Genomic DNA, 27,433 nt, shown 5'->3' with positions numbered 1-27,433 from the left:
GTCTAAAGAGGACAATGGTTTGAGGCCATTTTATTAATAAATCAGATGAAAAAGGAAGAAGTCTAATTATTAAGGCGACGCTCACTAGCTGTCTAGCTTTGGAAAAAGTAGACGCTTCGGAGTGAGGACAGCATAGACAGATTTAAATGACAGTAGAGTGAAATGCCCACTACAGTCCTCATGTACCGTATGTTGAATGTATATATATCCATCTTGTGTCTTATCTTTCCATTCCAACAATTTATTTTACAGAATATACTGGACTGTCTCAGAAAATTAGAATACACAATATTCTAATTTTTTGAGACAGTCCTGTGTATATATACAGGACTGTCTCAGGAAATTAGAATACACAATATTCTAATTTCCTGAGACAGTCAGGAAATTAGAATATTGTGTATTCTAATTTCCTGAGACAGTCCTGTATATATACACAGGACTGTCTCAAAAAATTAGAATATTGTGTATTCTAATTTCCTGAGACAGTCCAGTATATATAATTTACAGAAAAATATGGCATATTTTATAGATGGTTTGAATCGCGATTAATTGCGATTAATTAATTTTTAAGCTGTAATTAACTCGATTAAAAATTTTAATCGTTTGACAGCCCTAAAATGAAGATATTACGACCAAAGCATTGGTAATTGCAATCATTTTCTGGGAGAAATTGAGCATTATCTGACAGAATTGCAGGGGTGCCAATACTTTTGGCCAGCACTGTATGTCAACCCCTGATAATACCCAGTATGGCTAATAATTGTAACAGTGAGGGGGTCAGGTAGCACCATGTCCAAGTATTCTTGACCAGTATTTAGCTTTTTAATTAGCCAACAAAGACACAACATTAAAGCGCTGGGCACCAAGAAGATACAGAAACTTGTATGCTCTATAATGGATAAATCACAGCCTAATCGTCAACTAATTACCCCCTGGCACCAAAACAAATCTGGTCACAATTCTGACGCCATCGCAGATGTGGCTTGCATTCCTGAAGGGAATCATCTAATTACATGGATGAATATGATGGCAGCCATTAAGTCCAAATGGATGCAGTGACAAAGGGCTTTTGTGCTAATATTGCAATTGAAGAGAGAATTGACATGCAGTCTTTTAGTGACGCTAATAGAAAGCTGCCAAATTAATTAAACTCTCTGCAGGCAGCATTGAAGATACTATCAAAATCCAGGATATATCTAGAATTTTACAGAAAACTGTGAGGTCATTGACCTAAGTGAACAAATGGAAAAAACAAACTTCAGAACAAGTTCTTGATGGAGGAGCTGATTTTGCACTATTTAGTTTGATGTTTTATGTTGAATAATCAAACACCTCAATTTTGTGGCATGTATAAATGTTTAAATTTTTGTTTGTCTTTGGAGAACCAACTGAAAAATTTACTGCATCTTACCAAAATGGCAGATGATCGGTGTGTATTTTTGGTATGGGTTCTTGACCTTTACGTGGCTCTAGTAATGGCAGGCAGGACTACCAAATTGTATAGTGCTGAATGAAACAGGCTTTGTGGCCCGAATTTAAGAACATTGTTATTAGAGTTCCGTATTTTTTGTGGAGTCATCAAACTTAACAAACTTAATGCGTTATTTTCAGGAATTAGTTCTTGAAACTATTTCTGTGGGTCTCATGATACAGGCATGAAAATCGGTCAGGAGTTAAAAGGGTGAGATGGGTGTGGAGAAAATATGTTCCGGTACACTGTACAACTAGGGTTGTCCCAAATGACTAATTTTCTCAAGATTAGTCAGCCGACTATGTTTACGATTAGTCGACTAATCTAATAATTTTTTCCCACCCTATTTAACCAATTTAGCGATGAAATTTTTGATGACCCTTATTAATTCACAAAACATTTTGAAACTGAAATTCTTTATTAAAGTACAAATAAACATGTAACTAACAACAATAAATCACAAATAAACAATGCGGTCAAATGCTTATAGCATTAACTAGTGCAAAAGAATGGAATGTAAACAGATTCAGAACACTGACTTCGCCTTTCCAACATGATTTAAAACAATTCTTTAAAAAAAATATCTAGCTTTGAAATCATAGTATAGTATAATAGTATAAAATCATTGCCGATCAGATTTTTCATAAAGGGTGTCATTTTAAAACTATTCTTAGTGTAGAATCTAAATTCTGAAATATGTAGGATTAACTCCAAAAATCGTTATTTATATGACGAACATGACGTGCAATTATTTTGAAATATTCCCTGGATGTACGTTCGCTAAACTGCTAACAGTAAGCCTTACACTCCGCAAAAAAAGCTCTTTTTGTAATTGCATGTGGTGTCAGTAATCAATTTTTTAAAAACTTTTTTCATTTGCAAATGCTGTTAACAAGCGATTTTTCATGTTTGAAGTGTCACCTTATAACCGCAAGTTTACATTTTGGCGAAGACTGTCAATGTTTTATAGCAGGCTAAAGTAGGTTGTCTTTTTTTCCCCATTAGCCTCAATGCTAATGTTTGCAGTGTTTGTTTAATATAGATGTATTTCCTTATTTTGTATGTCTGAACTTTAATTCAAAGGCGTGTTGATGACCAATAAACATCTGTGTAAGGAACTGGAGTCTCAAATGCCATCAGCATGCACGTGTACACGCACGCACAAATGTATGCACGCACGCGACGATAAAACGCAGTCGTGAAAATTACCGCCCTCATTTTTATTTACCGTGCGATAAATGGACTCATTGCGTATCGCGACAGACTTAACAACTTCAGTAAAACATGTCGTTTGTTAGTTAGATGGACTTACAATCTGCCAGCTTGTAATTGTCTCCTGTCGTCTTCCAAAACTACAACTGGATGACGACGCTTTAGGTGTTCATTCACTGCCGACGTGCCGCCAAGCTTGGCATTGAAGAGACAGGAGTCAACAGTGTACCCTCCTTGGTTTTGTTGAAAAAAGTCAATGTTTTGGCCACTCTGGTGCGCTTCTTTGGCTTTGTGCCGCTTTCCCCGCTTGCATACAAAGCGTCCGACATTTTAAAAGAAATCCCCCGGATCCCCCAAACCCCCCATGAAATTTTTTTCCTCGGTTCTACACAATTTACATAGGTCACCCTTTTTGACTTTTAAACGGTGAATTTCGCCGAAAGGTGAGAGATTTTCATGCCTGATAATAGGCATTTCTACTAAATTCAGGGCTTCCAGGTAAAACTGTCTTTGGGAGCTCAGGTTTTGCGTGAAGATACAGTATTTAGATGTTTTTGAGTCATCAAACTTTAAACTAAAGCATGCGTTGACAAAAAAAATAAATAAATAAATAAATAAAATGAGGTATTTTAAATCAGCTGTCCCGTACACTTGGTTAAAGTTTGGTAGCCACCTTAGTTCATTTCAATAGGACCATCAGAAATGGGGCTAAAATAGCCATTTGAAGCAAAATGGCAGAGCTCCTGTGTTGTAACTGAAACTTTTTTTGGGACAATTTTTCATATGGATACAGTATGCTTTCTAAATTCCCATTACAAAAGCCAAGAGAGAAAAGAGTAGAGGATCAAGTCTTTTTTCTCTCTCAGAATCAGGGGTCGCGTTAACCGAATATTTTCCGTCGTTGACCGATTTTTTAAAACGGTGACGGAAAAAACTGAAGTCCATCTGTCATTTTGACAGGTTGCAATTCACACCCCAGACCACAATGTGGCGAGTGAGCATATTAATTAGCTATTGTCTCTCTTGATGCATGACGTCGTTGGCCTTACTTGAAAAATGTCAAGGCAACTGAGTGTCACTGCGGAGAAAAAGTTACATATTCATCTGCTTGATGTGTGATGGCATGGTGTGGATTCTCTGTTAAGCTTGTTCGGACAGAATATTAATTTAAAATGAATGAAAACTAAATACTATTGAATATGTTGAAGCGGTATGCAATGTTAAGAGTCTTGTTAGCTCGAATTGCTGTGTCCAGCCGCTGTAGCTCTGCTGCTCTCTGTGAACTCTCTATTCAAGCCGGAACGCGTGCGGCTCTTAAGTGTCTCTGTCACGTGACTGTGTCGTAGCCGGTAACGCGCTCGACCAAATGGACACACAAGTACGGAAGGTGAATTATGCCAAACAAAGGGTCACCACAATGTCATTACCATCATTTTAAACATTTAAGTGACGGGTAAAAATAGATTATGACGGGATTTTTATGACCCTGTCAGTCAAAATGACAGACAACGAAAAAGTCTAGCGCAACCTCTGCTCAGAACACATGACTGGTGCCAAGCATCTCAGGCATACATCTTGATTGACCGCATGTCTGACCAATGAAGCCATCCTCGCCTTATTTTTCACAGGTGTAAATTCTTTGCTGCCACACACACATCCATTCATCTCAACATGTTACCTAGCAACTCAACCTAACCTACTTCAACTACCCAGAAAATTCAAAGTTAAAAATCCCGGCCTTGACGTGACAACAGTAGTTTTTGTGTCAGTGCAATGGAACATTGCAGAGTAAATTAAATTGTACCGGGGAAAAAAAGCCCCAGCACTGAATGATACACACAGAGCACAACATGAACACTTGCACAATATAATAACCTCCTAAGTACGCAGCAGCGGTTTCAAAAATGTTTGCTTTTTACTTGTTCCACCGCCCATTGGAGAATGCTGCCCTGGACGGCTGCCCATGTCACCCGTATCACAGAGCGCCACTGTAAACAAGGAATTTTATACAGCGCCTATCTTCAATGGGGTTGTGTAGACTAACTTTACACAGGCTTTAAAACCTATCATTCTTAGCGTGTCATACAAAATTTAGTGGTATGCTGAAGTATCACGATCGAAGTATAGTTCAGTTGTATTTACGTTTTAGGAAATATTGTCAACTACAATCCAAACGTTTCCAAAGACAACATTCTCATCAGCTACCTTAAAGGCTGTTTCAAACTTACATATATATATATATAAAGTGGGGCAAATAAGTATTTAGTCAACCACTAATTGTGCAAATTCTCCCACTTGAAAATATTAGAGGCCTGTAATTGATGGGTAAACCTCAACCATGAGACAGAATGTGGAAAAAAAAAAAACAGAAAATCACATTGTTTGATTTTTAAAGAATTTATTTGCAAATCATGGTGGAAAATATGTATTTGGTCAATACCAAAAGTTCATCTCAATACTTTGTTATGTACCTTTTGTTGGCAATAACGGAGGCCAAACGTTTTCTGTAACTCTTCATAAGCTTTTCACACACTGTTGCTGGTATTTTGGCCCATTCCTCCATGCAGATCTCCTCTAGAGCAGTGATGTTTTGGGGCTGTCGTTGGGCAACACGGACTTTCAACACCCTCCACTGATTTTCTATGGGGTTGAGATCTGGAGACTGGCTAGGCCACTCCAGGACCTTGAAATGCTTCCTACGAAGCCACTCCTTTGTTGCCCTGGCTGTGTGTTTGGGATCATTGTCATGCTGAAAGACCCAGTCACGTCTCATCTTCAATGCCCTTGCTGATGGAAGGAGATTTTCACTTAAAATCTCTCGATACATGGCCCCATTCATTCTTTCCTTTACACAGATCAGTCGTCCTGGTCCCTTTGCAGAAAAACAGCCCCAAAGCATGATTTTTCCACCCCCATGCTTCACAGAGTGTTCTTCGGATGCAATTCAGTATTCTTTCTCTTCCAAACACGAGAACCTGAGTTTCTACCATAAAGTTCTATTTTGGTTTTATCTGACCATAACACATTCTGCCAGTCCTCTTCTGGATCATCCAAATGCTCTCTAGCGAACCACAGACGGACCTGGGCGTGTACTTTCTTCAGCAGGGGGACACATCTGGCAGTGCAGGATTTGAGTCCCTGGCGGCGCATTGTGTTACTGATAGTAGCCTTTGTTACTGTGGTCCCAGCTCTCTGTAGGTCATTCACTAGGTCCCCCCGTGTGATTCTGGGATTTTTGCTCACCGTTCTTGCTATCATTTTGACGCCACGGGGTGAGATCTTGCATGGAGCCCCAGATCGAGGGAGATTATCAGTGGTCTTGTATGTCTTCCATTTTCTAATAGTTGCTCCCACAGTTGATTTCTTTACACCAAGCGTTTTATCTATTGCAGATTCAGTCTTCCCAGCCTGGTGCAGGTATACAATTTTGTCTCTGGTGTCCTTCGACAGCTCTTTGGTCTTGGCCATAGTGGAGTTTGGAGTGTGACTGACTGACATAGTGGACAGGTGTCTTTTATACCGATAATGAGTTAAAACAGGTGCCATTAATACAAGTAACGAGTGGAGCCTTATTAGAAGAAGTTAGACGTCTTTGACAGCCAGAAATCTTGCTTGATTGTAGGTGACCAAATACTTATTTTCCACTCTAATTTGGAAATAAATTCTTTAAAAATCAAACGATGTGATTTTTGGTTTTTTTTTTCACATTTTGTCTCTCATGGTTGATGTTTACCCATGTTGACAATTACAGGCCTCTCTAATCTTTTCAAGTACGTGGACTTGCACAATTATATATATATATATATATATATATATATATATATATATATATATATATATATATATATATATATATATATATATATATATATATATATATATACATATATTGGGGGTGGGGGTTGTTTTAATACAAAAACTGTTTTTATTAGAGCAACTGTGGTTTGCCTATCACAGTTAATGGCAGCCAAAAAGTACCCTTTTAACCTTTTTTTGGGAGCATAACTGTCATATATTGCTCCAATAAAGTGCAATGACACACGTTCATCAAACCCATAAATAAAATAGTAAAACAAATAGAAAATGATATGACAAAATGATTAATAAAACTATGATTAAAATGGTATTAGATAGACAATGCAATGACAAAAGCAGTAGAACTGATGCACGATTGCACCTTATAATTAGGTGGGTCTTATGAATGAAAATAAACTCTTCATTGATGGTGCACATTGCAATCCAGTGTTTTATAGTACGAAAATTAGGGTAATTTTTTAAATGTAAATTCTTAGAAAACTGCTAGACCATGCTATCGTATTTATCATTAGTCAAGACAGTAGCACTTGAAAATCAAATATGGGGGTTTGGTACTTCTTTAGTGTTTTAGGTGAATCTCGCATGCATGTTTTGGAATTAGGAGTACTGAATTTTCTGAATATATAAGTATGTATATTTGTGAAATATGATTACATATTTGACTGGCAGCGATTGTTACCATGGCGTTGCCTTGCGCGCCGTCAATTTACATGGACTTGAGGACTCCCTCCATGCCGGCCTCGCGTCACTCTTGCCGGTATAGCTACAGCTGACGTCCGTGACGCCGCCAACGTGTGACCGCGAGGCTCCAAAACCCGCCTTTCATGCGGCGGTTACGAATAGACAGCACTTTATTACCGATAAAAGCGACGCCGGCGTGTACCCGCGCCGCCGAGACTGTGCAAAAGACGACGAGGACTTTAGTGGACGCTCATCAAGAGGAAGGAGAGATGCTCGCCACTTTAGAAAGCGGCAGCCGGGAAGATGCTAGCTGCCGCGGCAAACAAGGACAAGGCAACGAACGAACAACTCGAAAAGGTCAGGCGGGATTCGTACTGCCCGGAAAGCACCTCCTGGGCTCACACATAACACTACATATAGGGAAGTAAATATGTAGGCTATAATCAACACACTACTTACACAGTAGAGTTGTATTAAGGTGGCTGAACCCTCAAATTGCCTAACTTTAAGCGAGTTTCATAATTCATTCATAATAAAATTACCTTAAAAAAAAAAAAAAAAATCAAGATTTTATCAGACAGTTATTAGGTGGAGTCTTTCTTTATTCACGATTATCATCTGCTTTACTTTTTATTACTATTTACCAGTCAGTGCCGATTCTAGGATTTTTCTGAAACGGGCACATGTAATCACGTGGGGCCAAGTGTCGCTGCCATCTTTGTTCAGTGTTTCTTAACGCAGATTATCCTACATGTGGTAGTAAAAACCGGTAAAGTTTGTAATAATACTATTCAATCGTACTGTGTGCAAGTAAGGATACAATACATGGAACGATAATTTTAATCACTTTTTTGAAAAACTATTTTAACCCTTTGATGAACACAAAGCAGCATTAATATTTGAAGCTGCACAATGTAAGAATTGCACTTTACTATTGCTGTCTACACGAAATGGCAATATTTCAAAAGACTTGAAAATAAACATGTTTTTTGGGAAATACTTCTAAAACTAATCTCAATGGTTAAACTGAGATCATAGACTTCATAATGGTACTGACAGGTCACTTGGGGCACATACTGCGCCTTCCTTAAAGCAGGCGGCCGCCAATATCAAGAGGAGCTATTCACTCATGCAACATATGTGATGCCGGATTTAGTTGAAAAAGTAAGAAAGCTGTACTGCATACTAACAGGAAGGATTTTCTCAGGAGTGATTTGTTCGAGGATTCAAGGTAATATATTTTTCGAACCATGCTTACATTTTAAAACGTTGTGAAAAAAATCAATAGAAGAAATTAAGTGCTACGGACTGGCATCGCCCTTCGATATATTTACGTAAAGTAAATGCTACCTGCACGTTTTTTTGCTTCTAACCAATAATCGAGACTTTTCCGTCCATTTCTATAAAGAATTCAGGGATTTAAGCATTTATTCACAATACAGCTTTATGTCCATATCTGTAAAGAATTCAGGGATTTAACATTTAACCTAAAAAGCTCTTTGTTGTGGTAAGGCAGCGCCACAGAAGACGAGCAGCACAATCAACATACTTACCTAAAATAAATTCTACCTGCACGTTTTTTTTACTTTTAGCCAAGAATCGAGACTGTTTTACGTCCATATATATATATATATATATATATAAAGAATTGAGGGATTTCAGCATTTAATCACAAGAATTTAAACATAAAAAGGTCTTTGTTGTGCTAAGGTGGCGCCACAGTGTGACTTGAGGACGAGCAGCACATTCGACATTTACAATCAATTCTACCTGCATGTTTTTTTTTTTTTTTTTTTTTAAATTTTAATCAAGAATCGAGGCTGTTTTACGTCCATATCTATAAAGAATTCAGGGATTTATGCATTTTATTCACAAGAATTTTCAATGTAAAAAGTTTGTGTTTCCAGTCTGTCAGCTTTGACAGAGATAGGCCCGCTATTAATCGGCCCCGTGTCCCGTCAATACCATTATGAAGTCTACAACTGAGATTTTTCCATTTTAAAAGCCGATATTTATTCCCGTTTTGCTTCCGTGTTCATCACCAGCCAATCATGAGACCAGTTTCCAGTCTTCGTCCGGGTTGCCACAGCACTGTTCCCGTGAACTTAAGGCGGCGCCAAATTTGACAAACAATGTGAATTATGTCTACCACTCAAGCCAAAAAAAAAAAAAAAAAAAACATTGTTAGGAGTCTCAAAGAATTCAAGACAACAAACAAAGCAAAACAAGGATATACATTCATTTGGCGTGGTTGTGCTATGTAATTTTGCATGTAGATCCAAAGTTCGTCTGCGCGTGGAAATTTTTAGTCAGTAATGGAAATTAAAATGGATGGAGCAAATAAATCGTCTTTGTTGATGCTGTTAATGTATTACGAATAACCAAATGGTATACTTCTTTGCAAGTCTGCTTATACATTGAGAAAAGTAGCCCATCCCCCCGCCTCACTTCAATCATGGTGACATAAACTAACTTGGACCTCATTTCACGGCTTTTGTAATCATCATTATTAAATGTTGACATTGAAAACATCTTGCATGAAAATTAAAAAGATATACAGTGGGGCAAATAAGTATTTAGTCAACCACCAATTGTGCAAGTTCTCCTACCTTAAAAGATTAGAGAGGCCTGTAATTGTCAACATGGGTAAACCTCAACCATGAGAGACAGAATGTGGGAAAAACAACAACAAAAAGTCACATTGTTTGATTTTTTAAAAATTATTTCCAAATTAGAGTGGAAAATAAGTATTTGGTCACCTACAAACAAGCAAGATTTCTGGCTGTCAAAGGTGTCTAACGTCTTCTAACGAGGTCTAACGAGACACCAGTCCACAACTTCAGTCAGTCACACTCCAAACTCCACTATGGCCAAGACCAAAGAGCTGTCGAAAGACACCAGAGACAAAATTGTAGACCTGCACCAGACTGGGAAGACTGAATCTGCAATAGTTAAAACGCTTGGTGTTAAGAAATTAACCGTGGGAGCAATTACTAGAAAATGGAAGACCTACAAGACCACTGATAACCTCCCTTGATCCCGGGGCTCCATGCAAGATCTCACCCCGTGGCGTCAAAATGATAACAAAAACGGTCAGCAAAAATCCCAGAACCACACGCGGGGACCTAGTGAATGACCTACAGAGAGCTGGGACCAGAGTAACAAAGGCTACTACCACTAACACAACGCGCCGCCAGGGAGTCAAATCCTGCACTGCCAGACGTGTCCCCCTGCTGAAGAAAGTACACATCCAGTGCCCTCTGCAGTTTGCTAGAGCGCATTTGGATGATCCAGAAGAGGATTGGGAGAATGTGTTATGGTCAGATGAAACCAAATAAAACTTTTTGGTAGAAACACAGGTTCTCGTGTTTGGGGGAGAAAGAATACTGAATTGCATCCGAAGAACACCATACCAACTGTGAAGCATGGGGGTGGAAACATCATGCTTTGGGGCTGTTTTTCTGCAAAGGGACCAGGACGACTGATCTGTGTAAAGGAAAGAATGAATAGGGCCATGTATCGAGAGATTTTGAGTGAAAATCTCCTTCCATCAGCAAGTGCATTGAAGATGAGACGTGGCTGGGTCTTTCAGCATGACAATGATCCCAAAAACACAGCCAGGGAAACAAAGGAGTGGCTTCGTAAGAAGCATTTCAAGGTCCTGGAGTGGCCTAGCCAGTCTCCAGATCTCAACCCCGTAGAAAATCTGTGGAGGGAGTTGAAAGTCCGTGTTGCCCAACGACAGCCCAAAACATCACTAGATCTGCATGGAGAAATGGACCAAAATACCAGCAACAGTGTGAAAAGCTTGTGAGGAGTTACAGAAAACGTTTGGCCTCTGTTATTGCCAACAAAGGGTACATAACAAAGTATTGAGATGAACTTTTGGTATTGACCAAATACTTATTTTCCACCATGATTTGCAATAAATTCTTTAAAAATCAAACAATGTGATTTTCTGGTTTTATTTTCCACATTCTTTCTCATGGTTGAGGTTTACCCATGTTGACAATTACAGGCCTCTTAATATTTTCAAGTGGGAGAACTAAATACTTATTTGCCCCACTGTACCTTCTGCTCAGAACTCGTCGCTTGTCACTAAAAGTTCTTTTCCTGCATGTTCTCCAATGTGAAGCTGTATTCTGCCAACCCGAAGGGGGAGGGCATTTTGTGCTAGTCAATATTTTGATGGGGTTGCAGTACCATTTTTGGCCATCAAACCTACATTGTGCACCTTAAACATACTGTAGAAATAGCATTATCTCATTCTCTCACTTCAGGAAAGGATTCGCTCAGAAAAGTATTCACTGATTGCCATGCTTTGTGCTAAAATGGGAACAGGGGCACTTCAAGGACCATTCAAATTAGAGGTGGGGTGGTTGCCCCATTGGCTCCACCCCTACAACCACCACTGTTACCAGTTTTTGTTCAGAAACAATCTACTACACATAATTTTCATATATCATGTCCCTATTTATTTTTCAAAATTATAATGGGAGTAAAACACTGTTTGTGAGGTAAAAAAAGATCAAAATTGTATTTTCATTGTGATTGGTACTTTTGCTGGGTCAAAAGCAAAAAACTAGAATAATTTTGACTGAACTTAAACCAAATGTGTATTCAGGAAATACAATAACATAAGGGATTTGTCATCGTGAACTGATGATTAATGTCTTATCATTAGTTCCGTGGTTTGCTGCCTTTCCTTACTGTGAAAACCCCCCAGTAAAAATAGAAAGTGTAGATAGCTAAAGCACTACCAAAGAATTAAATTAAAAGAAATAATGGTAAATATTTGACAAAACGCAGCACAAACTGAAATCTCATACAATAGGTGAGTGACATCAATAACCCTACAGGATCCATAACATTAATATTGAAATTAGGGCTGTCAAAATTATTGCGTTAACGGTCGGTTATTAATTTTTCTAATTAATCACGTTAAAATATTTGACGCATTTAACACACATGCCCCGCTCAAACAAATTAAAATGACAGCACAGTGTAATGTCCACTTGTTACTTGTGTTTTTTTTTTTTTTTTTGTCGCCCTCTGCTGGCGCTTGGGTGCTACTGATTTTATGGGTTTCAGCAGCATGAGCGTTGTGTAATCATTGACATCAACAATGGTGAGCTACTAGTTTATTTTTTTTGATTGAAAAGTTTTATTAAAATGAAAACATTAAGAGGGGTTTTAATATAAAATTTCTACAACTTGTACTAAAATTGATCTTTTAAGAACTACGTCTTTCTATCCATGGATCACTTTAACAGAATGTTAATAATGTTAATGCCATTTTGTTGATTTATTGTTATAATAAACAAATACAGTACCTATGTACCGTATGTTGAATGTATATATCTGTTTTGTGTCTTGTATCTTTCCATTCCAACAATAATTTACAGAAAAATATGGCATATTTTAAAGATGGTTCGAATTGTGATTAATTACGATTAATTAATTTTTAAGCTGTAATTAACTCGATTAAAAATTTTAATCGTTTGATAGCCCTAATTTAAATTGATACACACATCAGCATGACATTCGTATGCCCTGCAAACCTTAGGCTTCATTGGCCATATACAATCACTAATTTTAATGTAAAATGCCATTTCTTATGCATTTAAGTGGACTTATCAAACTCTTACATTTTTTTAGATTCTTCCCACCCCAAGAGTCCACAAGGAGCCGCTGAAATCCAGAAACAGCCAAACTGTAGCCCATCGTCAGACCTCCCTCCCCTCGAACCCCCCAAACAAAACCAAACTTGGGTTCCCGCAAATTCCCATGACTCAGCAGAAAACCATCTCAACGCCCGCACAACAAGTCAGTACTCGAGTGAGTACACACCTGGCGTTTGATAGAGAGGGGAAAAGCTAAAATCCTTACTACTGTCAGCTGTAATTGTTGCAAAGTAGTTGCCTGAAATCATTTCTATAGCTACACATTCTGGAAACAAACATGATTGACTTGCACTCAAAAGTTGAATTTGCCTCCACTACTTCAAAACAAAACGGTGACTCAACATAACCTTATAGACAGACGGATAAAATGGTCGACAATTAATAATTGATAAGTTGATGAACGAAGGCCATTCTTATTCTGTTTAAATGCGTCTCTACTCAGATAAACAAAACCTCTTCCAGGAACAGAATCATTACTTCCCTATCTCACTGCAGAACTCCCGAATGTAAGTGTCTACGGCACTTATGGCAAACACGGCTTTGAAGTCTTCCTATACCGTTCCAGTAAACACTTCTACGTTGTTCACAGCGGTTCTCCGAGACACCAAGCGATGCCTTACACCATACGAACAGAACGAAATCAAGGAATACCGCCACGTGTGGTATGTGGGAGAAAAGGCCAAGAAAATACGGCGCTCCAAAGAGTCTACGTCAACATCGGAGGGAGAGTCCTTCGACGACTCCAAGGGATTCTACAAAGTGGTGAGTGACCACTGATTAGCAATCCTTACTAGGATTCCAGATGGACACATCTAAAATCAGAGAAAATTAGAATAAAACTGTAATTTCCAGAGGGCTGGAGACCACCTGGCCTACCGCTTTGAGGTGCTTGGGGTGATGGGGTCAGGATTGGCTGGAAAGGTGCTTAAATGCAGGGACCACAAGACCATGACACTTGTCGCCATCAAGGTCTTTCGTAACACAACCGAGTAAGAACTTCATCATATCAGCACACATACTACCCTGAGAGGTTCTTTTTAATTCTGTAGTGATGCATGGACAAACCCATGTAATTTAGGCATGGCCACTAAATGTGAACCATTACAGCAAAACCAATCACTTAAACAGTTTAAACATGAGATATTCAGTTTTCCTTATTTAGTTTTGATGAGTTTTCCAATGCACCAATATTTGAAAACAGATTAGAATCAGAAGTAATTTAAGTTTTGTTTTTTTTTTCTCTCTAAATCTGAGTAAACAGCCAAAGATGATACGTGTTTGCCTTTCAAAAGTCCTGAACCATACTTTAATTTTACAACAAACCTACAGTGGGGCAAATAAGTATTTACTCAACCACTAATTGTGCAAGTTCTCCCACTTGAAAATATTAGAGAGGCCTGTAATTGTCAACATGGGTAAACCTAAACCATGAGAGACAGAATGTGGAAAAAAAAAAAGAAAATCACATTGTTTGATTTTTAAAGAATTTATTTGCAAATCATGGTTGAAAATAAGTATTTGGTCAATACCAAAAGTTCATCTCAATACTTTGTTATGTACCCTTTGTTGGCAATAACGGAGGCCAAACATTTTCTGTAACTCTTCACTACCCTTTGTTGGCAATAACAGAGGCTAAACGTTTTCTGTAACTCTTCACAAGCTTTTCACATACTGTTGCTGGTATTTTGGCCCATTCCTCCATGCAGAGCTCCTCTAGAGCAGTAATGTTTTGGGCTGTCGTTGGGCAACACGGACTTTCAACTCTCTCCACAGATTTTCTATGGGGTTGAAATCTGGAGACTGGCTAGGCCACTCCAGGACCTTGAAATGCTTCTTACGAAGCCACTCCTTTGTTGCCCTGGCTGTGTGTTTGGGATCATTGTCATCCTGAAAGACTCAGCCAAGTCTCATCTTCAATGCCCTTGCTGATGGAATGAGATTTTCACTCAAAATCTCTCGATACATGGCCCCATTCATTATTTCCTTTACACAGATCAGTCGTCCTGGTCCCTTTGCAGAAAAACAGCCCCAAACCATGATGTTTCCACCCCCATGCTTCAGAGTGGGTATGGTGCAATTCAGTATTCTTTTTCCTGCAAACACGAGAAACTGTGTTTCTACCAAAAAGTTCTATTTTGGTTTCATCTGACCATAACACATTCTCCCAGTCCTCTTCTGGATCATCCAAATGCTCTCTAGCGACCCACAGACGGGCCTGGACGTGTACTTTCTTCAGCAGGGGGACCCGTCTAGCAGTGCAGGATTTGAGTCCCTGGCGGCACATTGTGTTACAGATAGTAGCCTTTGTTACTGTAGTCCCAGCCCTCTGTAGGTCATTCAATAGATCCCCCCGTTTGGTTCTCGGATTTTTGCTCACCGTTGTTATCATTTTGACGCCACGGGGTGTGGAAGGAGTTGAAAGTCAGTGTTGCCCAACGACAGCCCCAAAACATCACTGCTCTAGAGGAGATCTGCATTGAGGAATGGGCCAAAATACCAGCAACAGTATGTGAAAAGCTTGTGAAGAGTTACAGAAAACGTTTGGCCTCCGTTATTGCCAACAAAAGGTACATAACAAAGTATTGAGATGAACTTTTGGTATTGACCAAAAACTTGCACAATTAGTGGTTGACTAAATACTTATTTACCCCACTGTAAATATTTGGCGGTATACTACGTCTAACACACAGCACAGTGGCAAATGTGTTGTGCTTGGTACATATATTAAAAATACAGTGGGTTAGCAAACTTTGTAACAATGACCACTCTCAAAATACGAATAGCATATTTTCGATAAGGTACAGATCAAAGGAACACTAGTCACATTATGGTTACGGTATCAATGAAAAAGTTGTGCTACCACACTGTTTCCCGCGGCGTTGCATTTAACAGTTGACAACTGAAAGCCACGCAAAAATGCAAGACTTGTGGATATATATTTTTTTTATTACTAATGCTATGGTGGGTCTGCTTACAACAATGTGGTCACAAATTTAATCTCCATCCTTAAAGGGAATATTTCTTTGGTAAGATTTTATTCATAAATCGTTTTAGAAATACCTCAAATATTTATATAATGAGCTATGGCCTGTGAGGCGCCATATTTAATTTTATACAGTAGGTTGCACAAGAGCCAACTTTCATTAGACAGGGTTTCACTATATTACTGCATTGTATACCAATTAATTGAATTACTATCATCACAGAGGTCAAAAGATGGCACAGACAGAGTTGGACAATCTAAAGACCCTACAAAGGTTAGATAGAACCAACAAAGCCAACATGGTACACATGAAGGAGCACTTCTACTTCCGGAACCATCTGTGCATTACCTTTGAGCTATTTGAGTAAGTTGAACATTTTCCTGGCTTCATATCCCAAGGTCTGTGGATTCATTGTGGGGGTTTTTTTGGGTTTTTTTCCAGAAAGGACCTCCACAAAGCACTAGTTGAGAGCAAATTGCGACGACTGTGCGAAGCCGACATTAGAAAATATGCCATCGATGTGCTCAAATGTCTGAAGGTTCTCAAAGATGTGCAACTCATCCACGGAGACTTAAAACCGGTAAGGAGATACATATAAAAAAATGTCTAAAGAAAAATACATGCTGATCCTTCAGTATTGATAGAGCAGGCACATTTATGGACAAAGCAGGCAGATAAATACTGGATCTACATTTTTACGACTGCAACTATCTTCCCGGGTCGTGAATAACACTACTTGTCTAATAAAGAGGAAGACTGATTTGACAAGAAAATACAGTGTCGTTTAAAAACAGAAGCCAATTTGTTAATGAAAGCACTAAAATATAGACCACTTCAACCAAATACAGTACATACCATTAAGACTTCATGGCCCTGTCAACAGAATAAACCAGACACATATCTTGTAATACTACTTTTTTTTCTGACAAATGTGTTCTTTATTAAGCACCACCACCAGTAAACAAGATGGCTCCAAAGACAGAATCTGTCCATTACGAAGTATTTTTGTAGTCATAAACAAAAGTGACTTATCTTTGAACTGAATCAAAGCAAGAAATTGCAAAACATCTCCATGAGAGAAGAATCTATATTTTGGCTATGTATTGACGTGTTACTGACCAAACCCGTAAATGAGCAATAATCAATTTATTTCAGGATTAAAAAAAATAAAGTATGATCTTACCTAAACACTAATGTTATTTAAATAACCTGGGATCATGGATGGAGCCCTGTGGAACTCATTCTACATGGACAGCCTAAACCATTTTAACATGCAGTAACCTCGCCATATCTAAATTGAAGGCAACATGAATAATTTGACACAATCGAACTGGGTATCATTAGTCCCGAACTTTAATGACACTCTTGGATTATTTAAGGAAAATATCCTATTGGACAAGGAAAACAATGCAGCAGTAAGTGACTTCGGCGGGAGCATCTTTATCAGAGGTGAGACTACTAGATGGTGAGATATGAGCCCAGTAAAACCATTTGCAGACATTTTACGTTAAGGCTGGTGGAGACACCCAATCTGTTTTAACCTCCCGCAGGTCGGCCGACCAATCAGACACTAGCGTACATGGCTCCGGAGCGTCTGCTTGGCAAGTGTTGTACCACAGCCTCGGACATGTGGAGCCTCGGCTGCACGCTGGCTGAGCTCGACTGGGGCCTATTTCTCTTTAAAGGCAAAGACAAAGGCGACATTTTCAATTGTATAACAAGGGTGAATATGAGCGCATAACAATTCAGTCTTGACATGTGAGCCGCTGCTGCTGTTAGCATCTTGAACGTGACTGTTCCTTAGGTCCTGGGTCTCCCACCAATTGACTTGATGAATGCAGCGAGCCGGAAAAACTACTGTGTTGGTGAGGTTTAAAAGGCTTATTAAACCAAGTCTTTGGTGCAATAATGTTATCGTGACCACATGCTCTACCAATTTCTAGATGGTTCAGATACTGAAGAAAAAAAGCCCCCAAGGACCCCACTGGCAACAAGACTGAAGTCCAAGAATCCAAAGTTTCTGGACTTTATTCGGTGCTGTCTCGAGTAGGTTCATATTATGACAACAAATATAGTGTACAGAATTGTATGACAGTCTATTAAGTGCTTGTCAATTGCTGAGCAGGTATGATGCAACAAAGCGGCTCACGCCGGAGAAGGCTTTGCGACATCCGTGGATCAAGCAGGCAACCAAACATACATGTGAGTGATCACTGCTTATGTATGGGTCATAATGGGGATAATTGCTTAAATTGTTTTTTTTTTTTTTTTTTTGGGGGGGGGGGGAGTTAGGTGGGTTCAGGACTGCAGACATTGGGACTTCATGTTAATGGACATGTCTGAGTTTCTGAATGCAGTCCGAGTGTTGCACTAATGCTGTATTGCAGACTTATAAAACTGAGATATAGGAGCGTACAATATATTGCCTTAAAGGGTTCTCAATCTGCAGTCAATGTCGTGGTGGGGTAACGTATTGCTTTGCGCCATATTTTGTAGATTGGGCTCTGATTGTGTTGTTGAAAATTGTCAAATTGATGAGTTCTTAGTTTTCCGGAAGACGGCCCAAGCGGTTAATGTGACTGGAAAACTACCATAATTATTTATGCAAGATTTCCTTGTCAGGTCTGACATTTGTTTACTGGCATTTTCAAGTTCCCGCTAATTACAATGTACAGTGACCCCTTGTTTTTCATGATTAATGGGGACCGCCCCCCACCACGGTAATCGAAGTTCGCGAAGTAGAGGTGCAGCTTATTTACATAAAATGTTAATGTTTTATTGGTGTGTTCAATGTAATTATTCAAATTTAGCATTGGAAAGAGATACATATAAGACATGATTTTTCCCTTTTTTTCCTCCAAAGTATAATTCTTTATTAAACTTAATTGAGTGAGTCCTCTCAAATCAACTGATGCTGCTTAGAAGAGCACACAACACAATGAGTTTCCATAGCGACTCCAGCCAATGTTTAAAAAGTTAACCAGGCGACGGCCTTTGAAAGGTAGTTGTCTGGCCACTTAAAAGCAGCTCCCTTGTCACTCATTGTTAATTTTAACAAGCTGCAGCTGCCTGGTGAGAAAGAAACACTTCAGGAGGGAGAGTGGATGGAACATCTCAAAAAAAAAAAAATCCGCGATGGAGTGAGGGCGTGATGGTTGAAGCGCGAAGTAGCAAGGGATCACTGTACCGTGATTTTCGGACTATAAGGCGCACCTGGCTATAAGCCACCCACCAAATCTGACACGAAAACAGCCTTTGTTCATAGATAAACCACCTCGCATTATAAACTGCAGCTGCCCTTATAGATAAGCCACACCGGACTGTAAGCCGCAGCTGTCCTCACTATATAATGAGAAATTTACACCCAAAGGATATTAACCGCTAACACTTTATTTAACAGCGTTATCAAAAGACTCATTAGACCGTTATAATTGTGACATGTCACTGTCATGAGCATTATTGATTGTTAATGACAGATGTCACTTAGTGTCATCCAGCAAATTATCTGTTTTGAATGGATGTAAAAGCCGAGGACATAAATGGAGTTAGTGACAAAATTTCCCGGATGACACTTAAAGACATCTGTCCCTAGCATTCATTAATGCCCATGACAGTGTCATGTCATCATTATGTCGGTCTTATGACAGTCTTACGGCGCAAAATAAATATTCAAATAAAGTGTTACCTATTAACCCAAATAAACCACCAAATGAGCCGCACTGGTTTATAAACCGCAGGATACAAAATGAAGGAAAAAAGTAGCGGTTTCAGGGCATTAACCTTTTCTAAAATCTTGGGATTCACAGTACAGCTGCATTTGACATTCATACACTAATCAATTGGAAAACAAAATGTGGCAGAAATAAAAATAGCGGGACAGAATGTGTGGATCCGAAAAGAGGAATTTATAAATTGTTTATTAGCAAATAATAATAGTAATAATACATTTATTATAAATTCTGTTTTGTAACTGAGTTGAGAATTGCAGCAAATTTAACCGCACCATTTGGTTGACGGTGATGACATTACTGTGTACAATATTTGTTATATACATAGGATGCTTGCTTTTGTAGCATTAACAGTTGTTAACATTCTTGAAAAGGTGCATTTTTTCTGTTTCCACTTTTACTCAGATAACAGACCGACAATAAGCAGCTTACTGAAGAGAGAGAAGATTCCACCGCCAATGTTGCAGCCAGTGCCACAGTACAAATAAGCTCTTGAGATCAACGATATCAGACTGGATGGCCATTTGTCGACAGGCTTTTTATTTCTTTATCTTGACTATGCCCATATTGACAAAACTCAACCTGATACTGGGTGTTTGTATCACCTTGCAGTCTGACATTCTTTTGCCCTCAAACCCATAAGGCTAAAGAATAACAGTACTACTGACCAACCCTTTTTTTTTAACCTTCAACGTAGCCTGTTTTGAGTTGGTTGTCCTGTCTTATCCAAATGAGCTGCTCTTCACGCCACGCCACTACTTCAAGGCCATTTCGAAGCATGGCATTTATTGCCATACGGAAGAAGCGCGTGCCCATAAAGACAGAATAAGCATATTTTCATTCGCTGTATTATGTAAGTTAACTGCATTTTTACAAAATTCAGTTAAAAGTCGATCACTCACACAATTTGAGAAAGAGGCAGATGAAAGTGACTTAGTTGTGCAATTTCCCACTTGATGAGTGGGCAGGTGCCCAGCTGTTTGTACACAAGCAATTAAAAAGTCAATTTTCTCAAAAAGTCCACTTACAAGATGCACCCTTACTGTATGTTTTAAGCTCGTCTGCTCGTCAGCAGAAAGTTGCCAAGACAGACAAAGCTTTTTAAACTATAATTAATCCTGTGTAGCCAGCAGCTTCCTCCACAGAGCACCGTGGGTCATTAACTGGCGATAAGAATTCCAGCTTTTGTATGCAATAACGGTGCATAGGGTTTCCTGCTGTAGCTGCAAATGAGTAAAGGGGGCGAGGGGGGCTGAACGCTGAATGCACCAGAAAGTGAATTTAAAACACAAATGTAATTAGGACGACAGGTTTAGCTCCCTCTGCGTGTCTGCAGACACCATGATGCAGCGGGCCTGACCTGCGAATTTACAAACTGAGGCAAAAAGGTCAACGAGGGGACTGCTTGCCAATGCGGTGTGAACTGCTTGCGAAGCGTTTAATGCTTTTAGATTGACATTTACCACTTCCATCTTATATTTGAAAGACGTCTGAGTAAAATAGTTGGTGATACCGTAAAAGGTTGCTGTTGGGTAATGAACACTTTGTCAGGTCCATTTTTCCAACTCATTTTGAAAGAGAGAGGGATTTCAGTGGTGTTCTGGGACAAGATGGATGAGAGCTTTAGTTTTAAGAGATCAATGTATCCTTTGCCATTGACAGTGATAGATGTTCAATCCATTTGACTTGCCATTCCCTCCCATTTGCCTGGATTTGATAATTGTACACTCGTGTGCATTTTCCATTTTCACTGTTATGGATTTGTCGTCTAACGATGTCAATGGCAGCGACTGATTTGTAATTTTCACTATTCAAACTTTTGGAATTATCAATCTGTCACTAGGTTTGAGAATGAAACTCCTACAGAAAAGAATGTAGCAGTTCTCATGGAAAAGAACGTAGCAGTTCTCATGGTTCGCCACAGGGTGAGCAGAACTGCAGATTGAACTAAAATTGATACTTTTTTTTAGGTATTCAATCCTCCCGCCCCTAATGAATACAAAGTTCCTTTCTGGTAACCGATTCCTTTTTAAACCAAGTTACGGAATGATAATCCCAATAGTTTGAAGAGGGACAGAAAATAACATTTTTCGAAAGAACACAGTCACATCAAACAATTGTGATGAAAAAGTGTGGTTTTGTGCAATGATCATTTTTCAAATGTTGATTTTTTTTCTTGTGGTCTTTGATGAGATCTTGATAATCGCGCCTGTTTCAGTGGAATCAGCAATAAATAGACATTAATATTCACACAGACATGACATGAACCAGTGGTCCAAAGCTTGCTTCAGATGAATGTAAACTTTGCATTTGACTAAGAAATTGAAGTGGAGGAGCACAATTGTCAACCTGCCGAAGTGATTTTGGCAGAATTTAATTTCAAGGCACCTGCACACAAATCCAAAACTACCATTATCTGCTTGAATAGCCATGAAACAATAGTACTCGACTGGCCAGCAGAGGAGAACCCCGCTGTAAATCTATGCAGTATTGTCAAGCGGAAAGGTGACAGAACAGAAAAAACACAATCACACCAGAACTATGCCAAAAGCTGATCGCAATCCTATTCTGCCTTATTGCTAATCAATGCAAAAAGTGACACAAAAGACTACTGAACGACCTAAAGTCCAACATTTTTTGTTTTATATCCTTGAGATATTTGGTGAAATACTGGTTTTGTTCTTTTTTTTTTTAACCTGTCATGATCAAAATTAAAAACGAAGGCTTTTAGGGAACTAAAAGATACAGGTTTTTCATTTTAAAACACATTCAGACTTTTCCTATAGAGTTAAAATAAAAGATAAAAATCATTGTTTCCTCTGAACAAATCAGAATTTTTGTTTGCCTTTGAATAAAAATATTAATAAAACTGAGCTCTATGTCGAAGCTAGCTATGAATTTTCATTTGCCAAAATCCCAACATTTCTGGAGGCGCATGGCTGACCCGAGGCCACATGCAGTGTGAACATGACTAATGCGCGCACCGCGTCGCTGCGGATGCGGTCGCTTTACTTGGCGAATGGCAGGAAGCCGCAGGCGGTGCGGGAAGAGTCAGACATCATCGCGTCAAGGCCCGCCACGCTCGAGTAAGCTTGTCCATTAACGATAGACTAACTTGGTCCATTAGAGCCAGCTAACGGGCTTTCTCGGGCTAACAGCGGCCCAAGTACTGCAAACATTATGTGTCTGATCACTCCCGAATGGGTTGAAAAATGTTAAATAATTGTTACATCTTGAGCCATCTTGAAACTATTGATTGCTTTTTATGTAATACCGTTTTTGCGTTATTTAGAAATGGAATGCATTATTTTCATTCTTGCTAGTTATGCTTCGTTTTAACTCATTTCTTTTTTGGTTTGCCTTCATTGATTAAGTAATGCATTTTAATTTCGCGTCTGAGAAAAGCTTATCATTTTCCAAAATTGACGCTGTTAAAAGTCAGGATTCTGCTGCTACACTCTGTCGCTTTTGTTGTGGTGTCAAAGCATGTGACTGGAATCCGGAATTTTTCATTCACACCTCTTGAGTTGTGAGGAAACTTTAAATATATTTTAAATTGGAAATCACTAAGGCAACCGCTTGCTGGGCTTCCTGGAATATTGTGCACACTGGGCTTGCAAATGTTCTGCTTGGTTTTTTGAATTGTTGAGTTTCTTTTTTACTTTCTTTTAGCAGCAATCTTGTAGCAGTGAACATCATGACAGAATATGCCGTCACTACATTGTTGACATTGAAACAAATAAACATGCTGACACAACCAAAACACATATTTGAAGGTTACTAGTGCTTATTCATTCGAGAACGACAAATATTTCAATTACAGGTCGACCATATCCGCCTCGAAGCTTTGCGGAAATTATTTCCCCAAACAGACTATAATGTTGTAGTTGCAAAACAACATACATGGTCGCCAATTCAAACAACTGATGTTTGCTAGTTAGGACATTTTCAAAGTTTCCAAGGATCAACACAGCCACTGGGGCACAATTAATGAAACAAATTTTGAGAAAACTTGACCAAATAAGCATATTCATGCTCGAACAGTTGATTGCCATAACTCTGAATGCCTAGTCAATCAAAAACATCGCTAGCCAGATCTAATCAGCTGACACGAGATACTTCCCTTTAAAGACACACTCAAAGACACCTAATACGATGAGTTTGGCAATCCAATTGGACAAATCACATCACAGGGGTATCCTTCAAAGACATTTACAGAGGTAGGTTTATAGCAAAAATATTTCATTGGTTTAATTTCACTGTTTATGGGTGGGGAATCCGGAAATGCAACCCTAGATATGTAGTAAAGACATTCTGGCACTTTCCAGCCCAAAGAAACAAGACACTAAAAGTTCAGATGTTCACCAGTATCATACCTCGTCCTCAACTCGACCTCTTGTCTAATTTTAAATTTTGCTCACCTGCCAGCAGCGCTGCATCATTTCAAGCCGCCGCAAGCTTGCCACGAGCTTCGTTTCAGACTTCTCGGTCATCCGACACCTGCTGCAGAGATGAGCCTATTTTGCTCTCTTAAATGATACTGAGAGCATCCTCCTCCCTGCCTTCCTTTTCCTTACTCTCCCTCATCCCTCCCTCGCGGCCCGCCTTCCAGAGCTACCCACTGTACCGCAATTTTTCTACACCCAATGCATGCATCCTCTTGAATTGATATCTAGAAAGCACAAATATCAATTTTTTCCTTTGAGAGTCTCCACAATAGATTAAAAAGCAATTGGTTGAAATGCTTTATGGCTATATGGAATCTTGTTCATACACAAATGGATGACAAAGCTTAGCTTTTTTGGGGATCGCCACGATAGATTAAAAAGCAATTGGTTGAAATGCTTTATTGCAAAATGGAATCTTGTTCACACACAAATGGAGGACAAAGCTCAGCTTCTTTTGGGTGGGAGGAAACACAAGTTGCTGGTGCTTATTCATCACGGCTCAATATGCTTCCCACCCGCCTCTCTGCACCCACACAAGCTGTATCTCTTTGCCATGTTACAAGCCAGAATCCTGCTGACAGAAATGGACCACGTAGTGACCAACAAAAAATTTAAAGCAAAAGTAAGCTAACATTTTAATTGATGCGCTGTGAATTACAAAGAACGAAGCCTTGGACACAACACAGAAGATTGTGTCCAGGTTGGTCCTCCATTCTCAAACACAAAATACCACGTTCTATAATGATATATGTACATACACCAAATCCACCAGACTAAGGAATGGACATTTTGTTCTCCAAGGAAAATAATTGATTCTTCAGTAATCAGCAGTAGAACATTTGTATGTTTAGTAAATGCCAGCCGTTTTCTCCAAAGTTTTCTGGTCAATTTGTCATCGCCAACTTGGCTGATGTCATCTAAAATGATGCAATGCTACCATCTACTGGCAGTTGTGCATTAGGAAAATTGTTTGCAAGTTTTAAATTTACAGTAGAGTGGCATTAGACTCTCCACAATACGTCCTAATGGATAAATGTAATTACCGAGTGGGTACGTCAATGACAATGACTTTTAGAATGACGAATATACTCACCAACTGCAGTTAAATAATAGATTATTCAACATAAATAAACATATATATAATTATTATTTTAATCCCTTAATGAAGTCATTATAATAATATTCCTAACTAAATAGAAAATTCAAATTTTACAAAAAGATACCGAGGAAATAATTTATTCTCCTGGTCATCAAAAGTAACCACAGTCCAACCAATCAATATGAAACATTGTAGTTGTCATCTGCGTAAATAATAAAACATAGAATATAGTATGCCTAGGATTCGACAGTAACTAACGAAATCTAAAGAAAAAGGATGGAATTTAAATGATTTGAGCTTGATTAACTGAATTTATTTTAATGCCTCTTTTGGCTATTTATGCAACCTTTTTATGTAGTACGCATCGGAGCAGTGACTCTTTTCCAATCTGTAATTTTCTTTTGCACTGTGGTACTTCCTTGTGCTGAGCTACTGGAAATAAACAGAATAGACAGCCGAACCCAGTCGATAAAATGGGCTGCAGGCATAAGAAGTAAGAAACTCACATGGGGATACGAGCCAGGCTTGGCAGCATTTAGTGGCCTGACGGTCCTCCTCCACCCTCTGGTGGGTATAGTGTTACAGTAACAGCTTTGTCGGAATGAATACGCAACAGCACTGTTGTGGTTTTACAACTCACATCCAGGCCTGAAGGTTAAGAATCAGGGATCACTGCCATATGCCAAAATGGATTGGATGTTTATTGCCACCAATAGCAGCCAAAGAGTACATAGTGGTATGAAAAAGTATCTGATCCTTTTGGAATTTCTCACATTTATGCATAAAATCATCATCAAATGTGATATTTGTCAAAATCACAGATGAAAATACAGAGTCTGCTTTAACTAAAGCCACCCAGAAATGTATAGGTTTTCACATTTTAATGAGGATAGCATGCAAACAATTACAGAAGGGGGAAAAATAAGTAACTGAACCCTCTGCCTAAGGAGACTTAAAGAGCAATTGAAACCAATTTTCAACAAACATTTTAAGTCAAGTGTGTGCCCAATCACTGATGAGTGGGTTAAAGCTGCTCTGCCCACTATACAACACACACCTGGTAAGAAATGTCTTGATGAGAAGCATTGGCTTGTCTGGCTCGGTCAAAAGAGCTGTCTGAAGACCTGCGATCAAGGATTGTTGATTTGCATAAAGCTGGGAAAGAATACAAAACCATCTCAAAAAGTCTGGATGTTCATCAATCGACAGTCAGAGACGCTGTCTACAAATAGAGAGAGTTTTCCACTTTTGGTTCTCTCCCAAGGAGTGGCCGTCCACCTAAGATGATGCCAAGAGTTCAGCGCAGAATACTCAGAGAGGTCAAAAAGAAAGAGTCTGCTAAAGACTTACAGAAATCACTGGCACAGTCCAAAATCTCTGTGCACACATCTGTTATATATAAAACTATAGCAATGAATGGTGTTCATGGGAAGACTCCACGGAGGAACCCACTGCTATCTAAAAAACGTTGCTCGTTTATTGTACTCAAGAAGGCACTTGGACACCCCAGAAGTTTTGGCTAAATATTTTGTGGACTGATGAAAACAAAGTTGATTTGTTTGGGAGTAACACAACATCATGTGTGGAGGAAAAATGGAATAGCTGACCAACATCAACACCTCATCCCCACTGTGAAGCATGGGGGAGGGAGCTGTTTTGCTGCCTCACAGTCTGGACAACTTGCAATCATTAATGGAAGAATGAATTCAAACGTTTATCAGGATGTTTTGCAGGAAAACCTGAGGCCGTCTGTCAGAAAGTTAAATGGGAAGAATGGGCCAAGATTAGTCCTAATCGAAGTGCCATAATGAACTGCCGCTACACGAAGCCTCTGGTTGAAGTCATTGCTACCAAAGGTCGGGCCACGAAATATTGAATGTGATGGTTCACTTACTTGTTTTCCCCCTTCTGTCATTGTTTGCATACTATGCTCATTAAAATATGAAAACCTACAAATGTTTGGGTGGTTTTAGTTAAAGCACACACAGTTTTTTTCATCTGTGTGATTTTGACAAAGCTCAGATCACATTTAATGGTGATTTTATGCAGAAATTTGAGAAATTCCAATAGGTTCACATTCTTTTTCATACCACTGCATGTTAACCTAACATTCAACTTTTTGAAAAGAAAAATCTAATCAAAGCCTACAACATTAGACATAATTTCATCATTTGACAGTATCCTGTGCTGCCTTGCTCTCATTTTTTTCCCACTTAATTTCTGGTTCTGTCTTTCCCACGAATACCTATATCTAAGCCTAAAGCTTCCTCAAGGACTATTAATTAAACTTGATCCAAAAATATGGATAAC

The 27,433-nt window shown here is 39.0% G+C and overlaps 2 protein-coding genes across 14 annotated transcripts in view; one reads left to right on the top strand and one right to left on the bottom strand.

Moving 5' to 3' along the window:
* Positions 1-27,433, bottom strand: part of rap1gapb (RAP1 GTPase activating protein b) — a 208,969-nt gene that overhangs the window by 77,642 nt on the left and 103,894 nt on the right. Inside the window, exon 3 of one of the 11 annotated variants that reach the window (XM_057846167.1) lies at positions 16,704-17,525. The exons of 8 other annotated variants lie outside the window; for them this stretch is intronic. The gene's annotated coding sequence lies outside the window, so the exon portion shown is untranslated. Of the gene's footprint in view, positions 1-16,703; positions 17,968-23,997; positions 24,109-27,433 lie in introns of those variants that run through there. 2 more of the 11 variants (XM_057846166.1, XM_057846168.1) reach the window with 2 other exon arrangements.
* Positions 7,338-21,826, top strand: LOC130921850 (dual specificity tyrosine-phosphorylation-regulated kinase 4-like). Of its 3 annotated transcripts, none has more exons than XM_057846182.1 (13): positions 7,338-7,537; positions 12,839-13,006; positions 13,307-13,370; positions 13,454-13,626; positions 13,717-13,853; positions 16,071-16,211; positions 16,290-16,428; positions 17,228-17,297; positions 17,399-17,571; positions 17,653-17,713; positions 17,792-17,894; positions 17,974-18,050; positions 19,982-21,826. In XM_057846182.1, the coding sequence occupies exons 1-13, from the start codon at positions 7,484-7,486 to the stop codon at positions 20,062-20,064; spliced, it is 1,443 nt and encodes a 480-aa protein (XP_057702165.1). In that variant the 5' UTR covers positions 7,338-7,483; the 3' UTR covers positions 20,065-21,826. The 3 variants fall into 3 exon arrangements, with proteins under 3 accessions (XP_057702165.1, XP_057702163.1, XP_057702166.1); XM_057846180.1 differs by having other exon boundaries at positions 12,839-13,018; XM_057846183.1 differs by lacking the exon at positions 7,338-7,537 and adding an exon at positions 7,996-8,094 and having other exon boundaries at positions 12,839-13,018.

The sequence above is a fragment of the Corythoichthys intestinalis genome, chromosome 9, assembly GCF_030265065.1.
Source record: "Corythoichthys intestinalis isolate RoL2023-P3 chromosome 9, ASM3026506v1, whole genome shotgun sequence".
NCBI classification, from domain to species: domain Eukaryota; kingdom Metazoa; phylum Chordata; class Actinopteri; order Syngnathiformes; family Syngnathidae; genus Corythoichthys; species Corythoichthys intestinalis.
Note: the sequence above shows the minus strand (reverse complement) of the source record. Positions and strands in the feature narration are given on the sequence as shown.

Excerpts from the sequence above, each read along its gene's own strand:
- LOC130921850 (XM_057846180.1), top strand. The coding sequence starts at position 7,484 with ATGCTAGCTGCCGCGGCAAACAAGGACAAGGCAACGAACGAACAACTC. Across the intron at positions 16,212-16,289 it reads ATTACCTTTGAGCTATTTGA|AAAGGACCTCCACAAAGCAC; the intron begins GTAAGTTGAACA and ends GTTTTTTTCCAG. Across the intron at positions 17,572-17,652 it reads TTTTCAATTGTATAACAAGG|GTCCTGGGTCTCCCACCAAT; the intron begins GTGAATATGAGC and ends ACTGTTCCTTAG.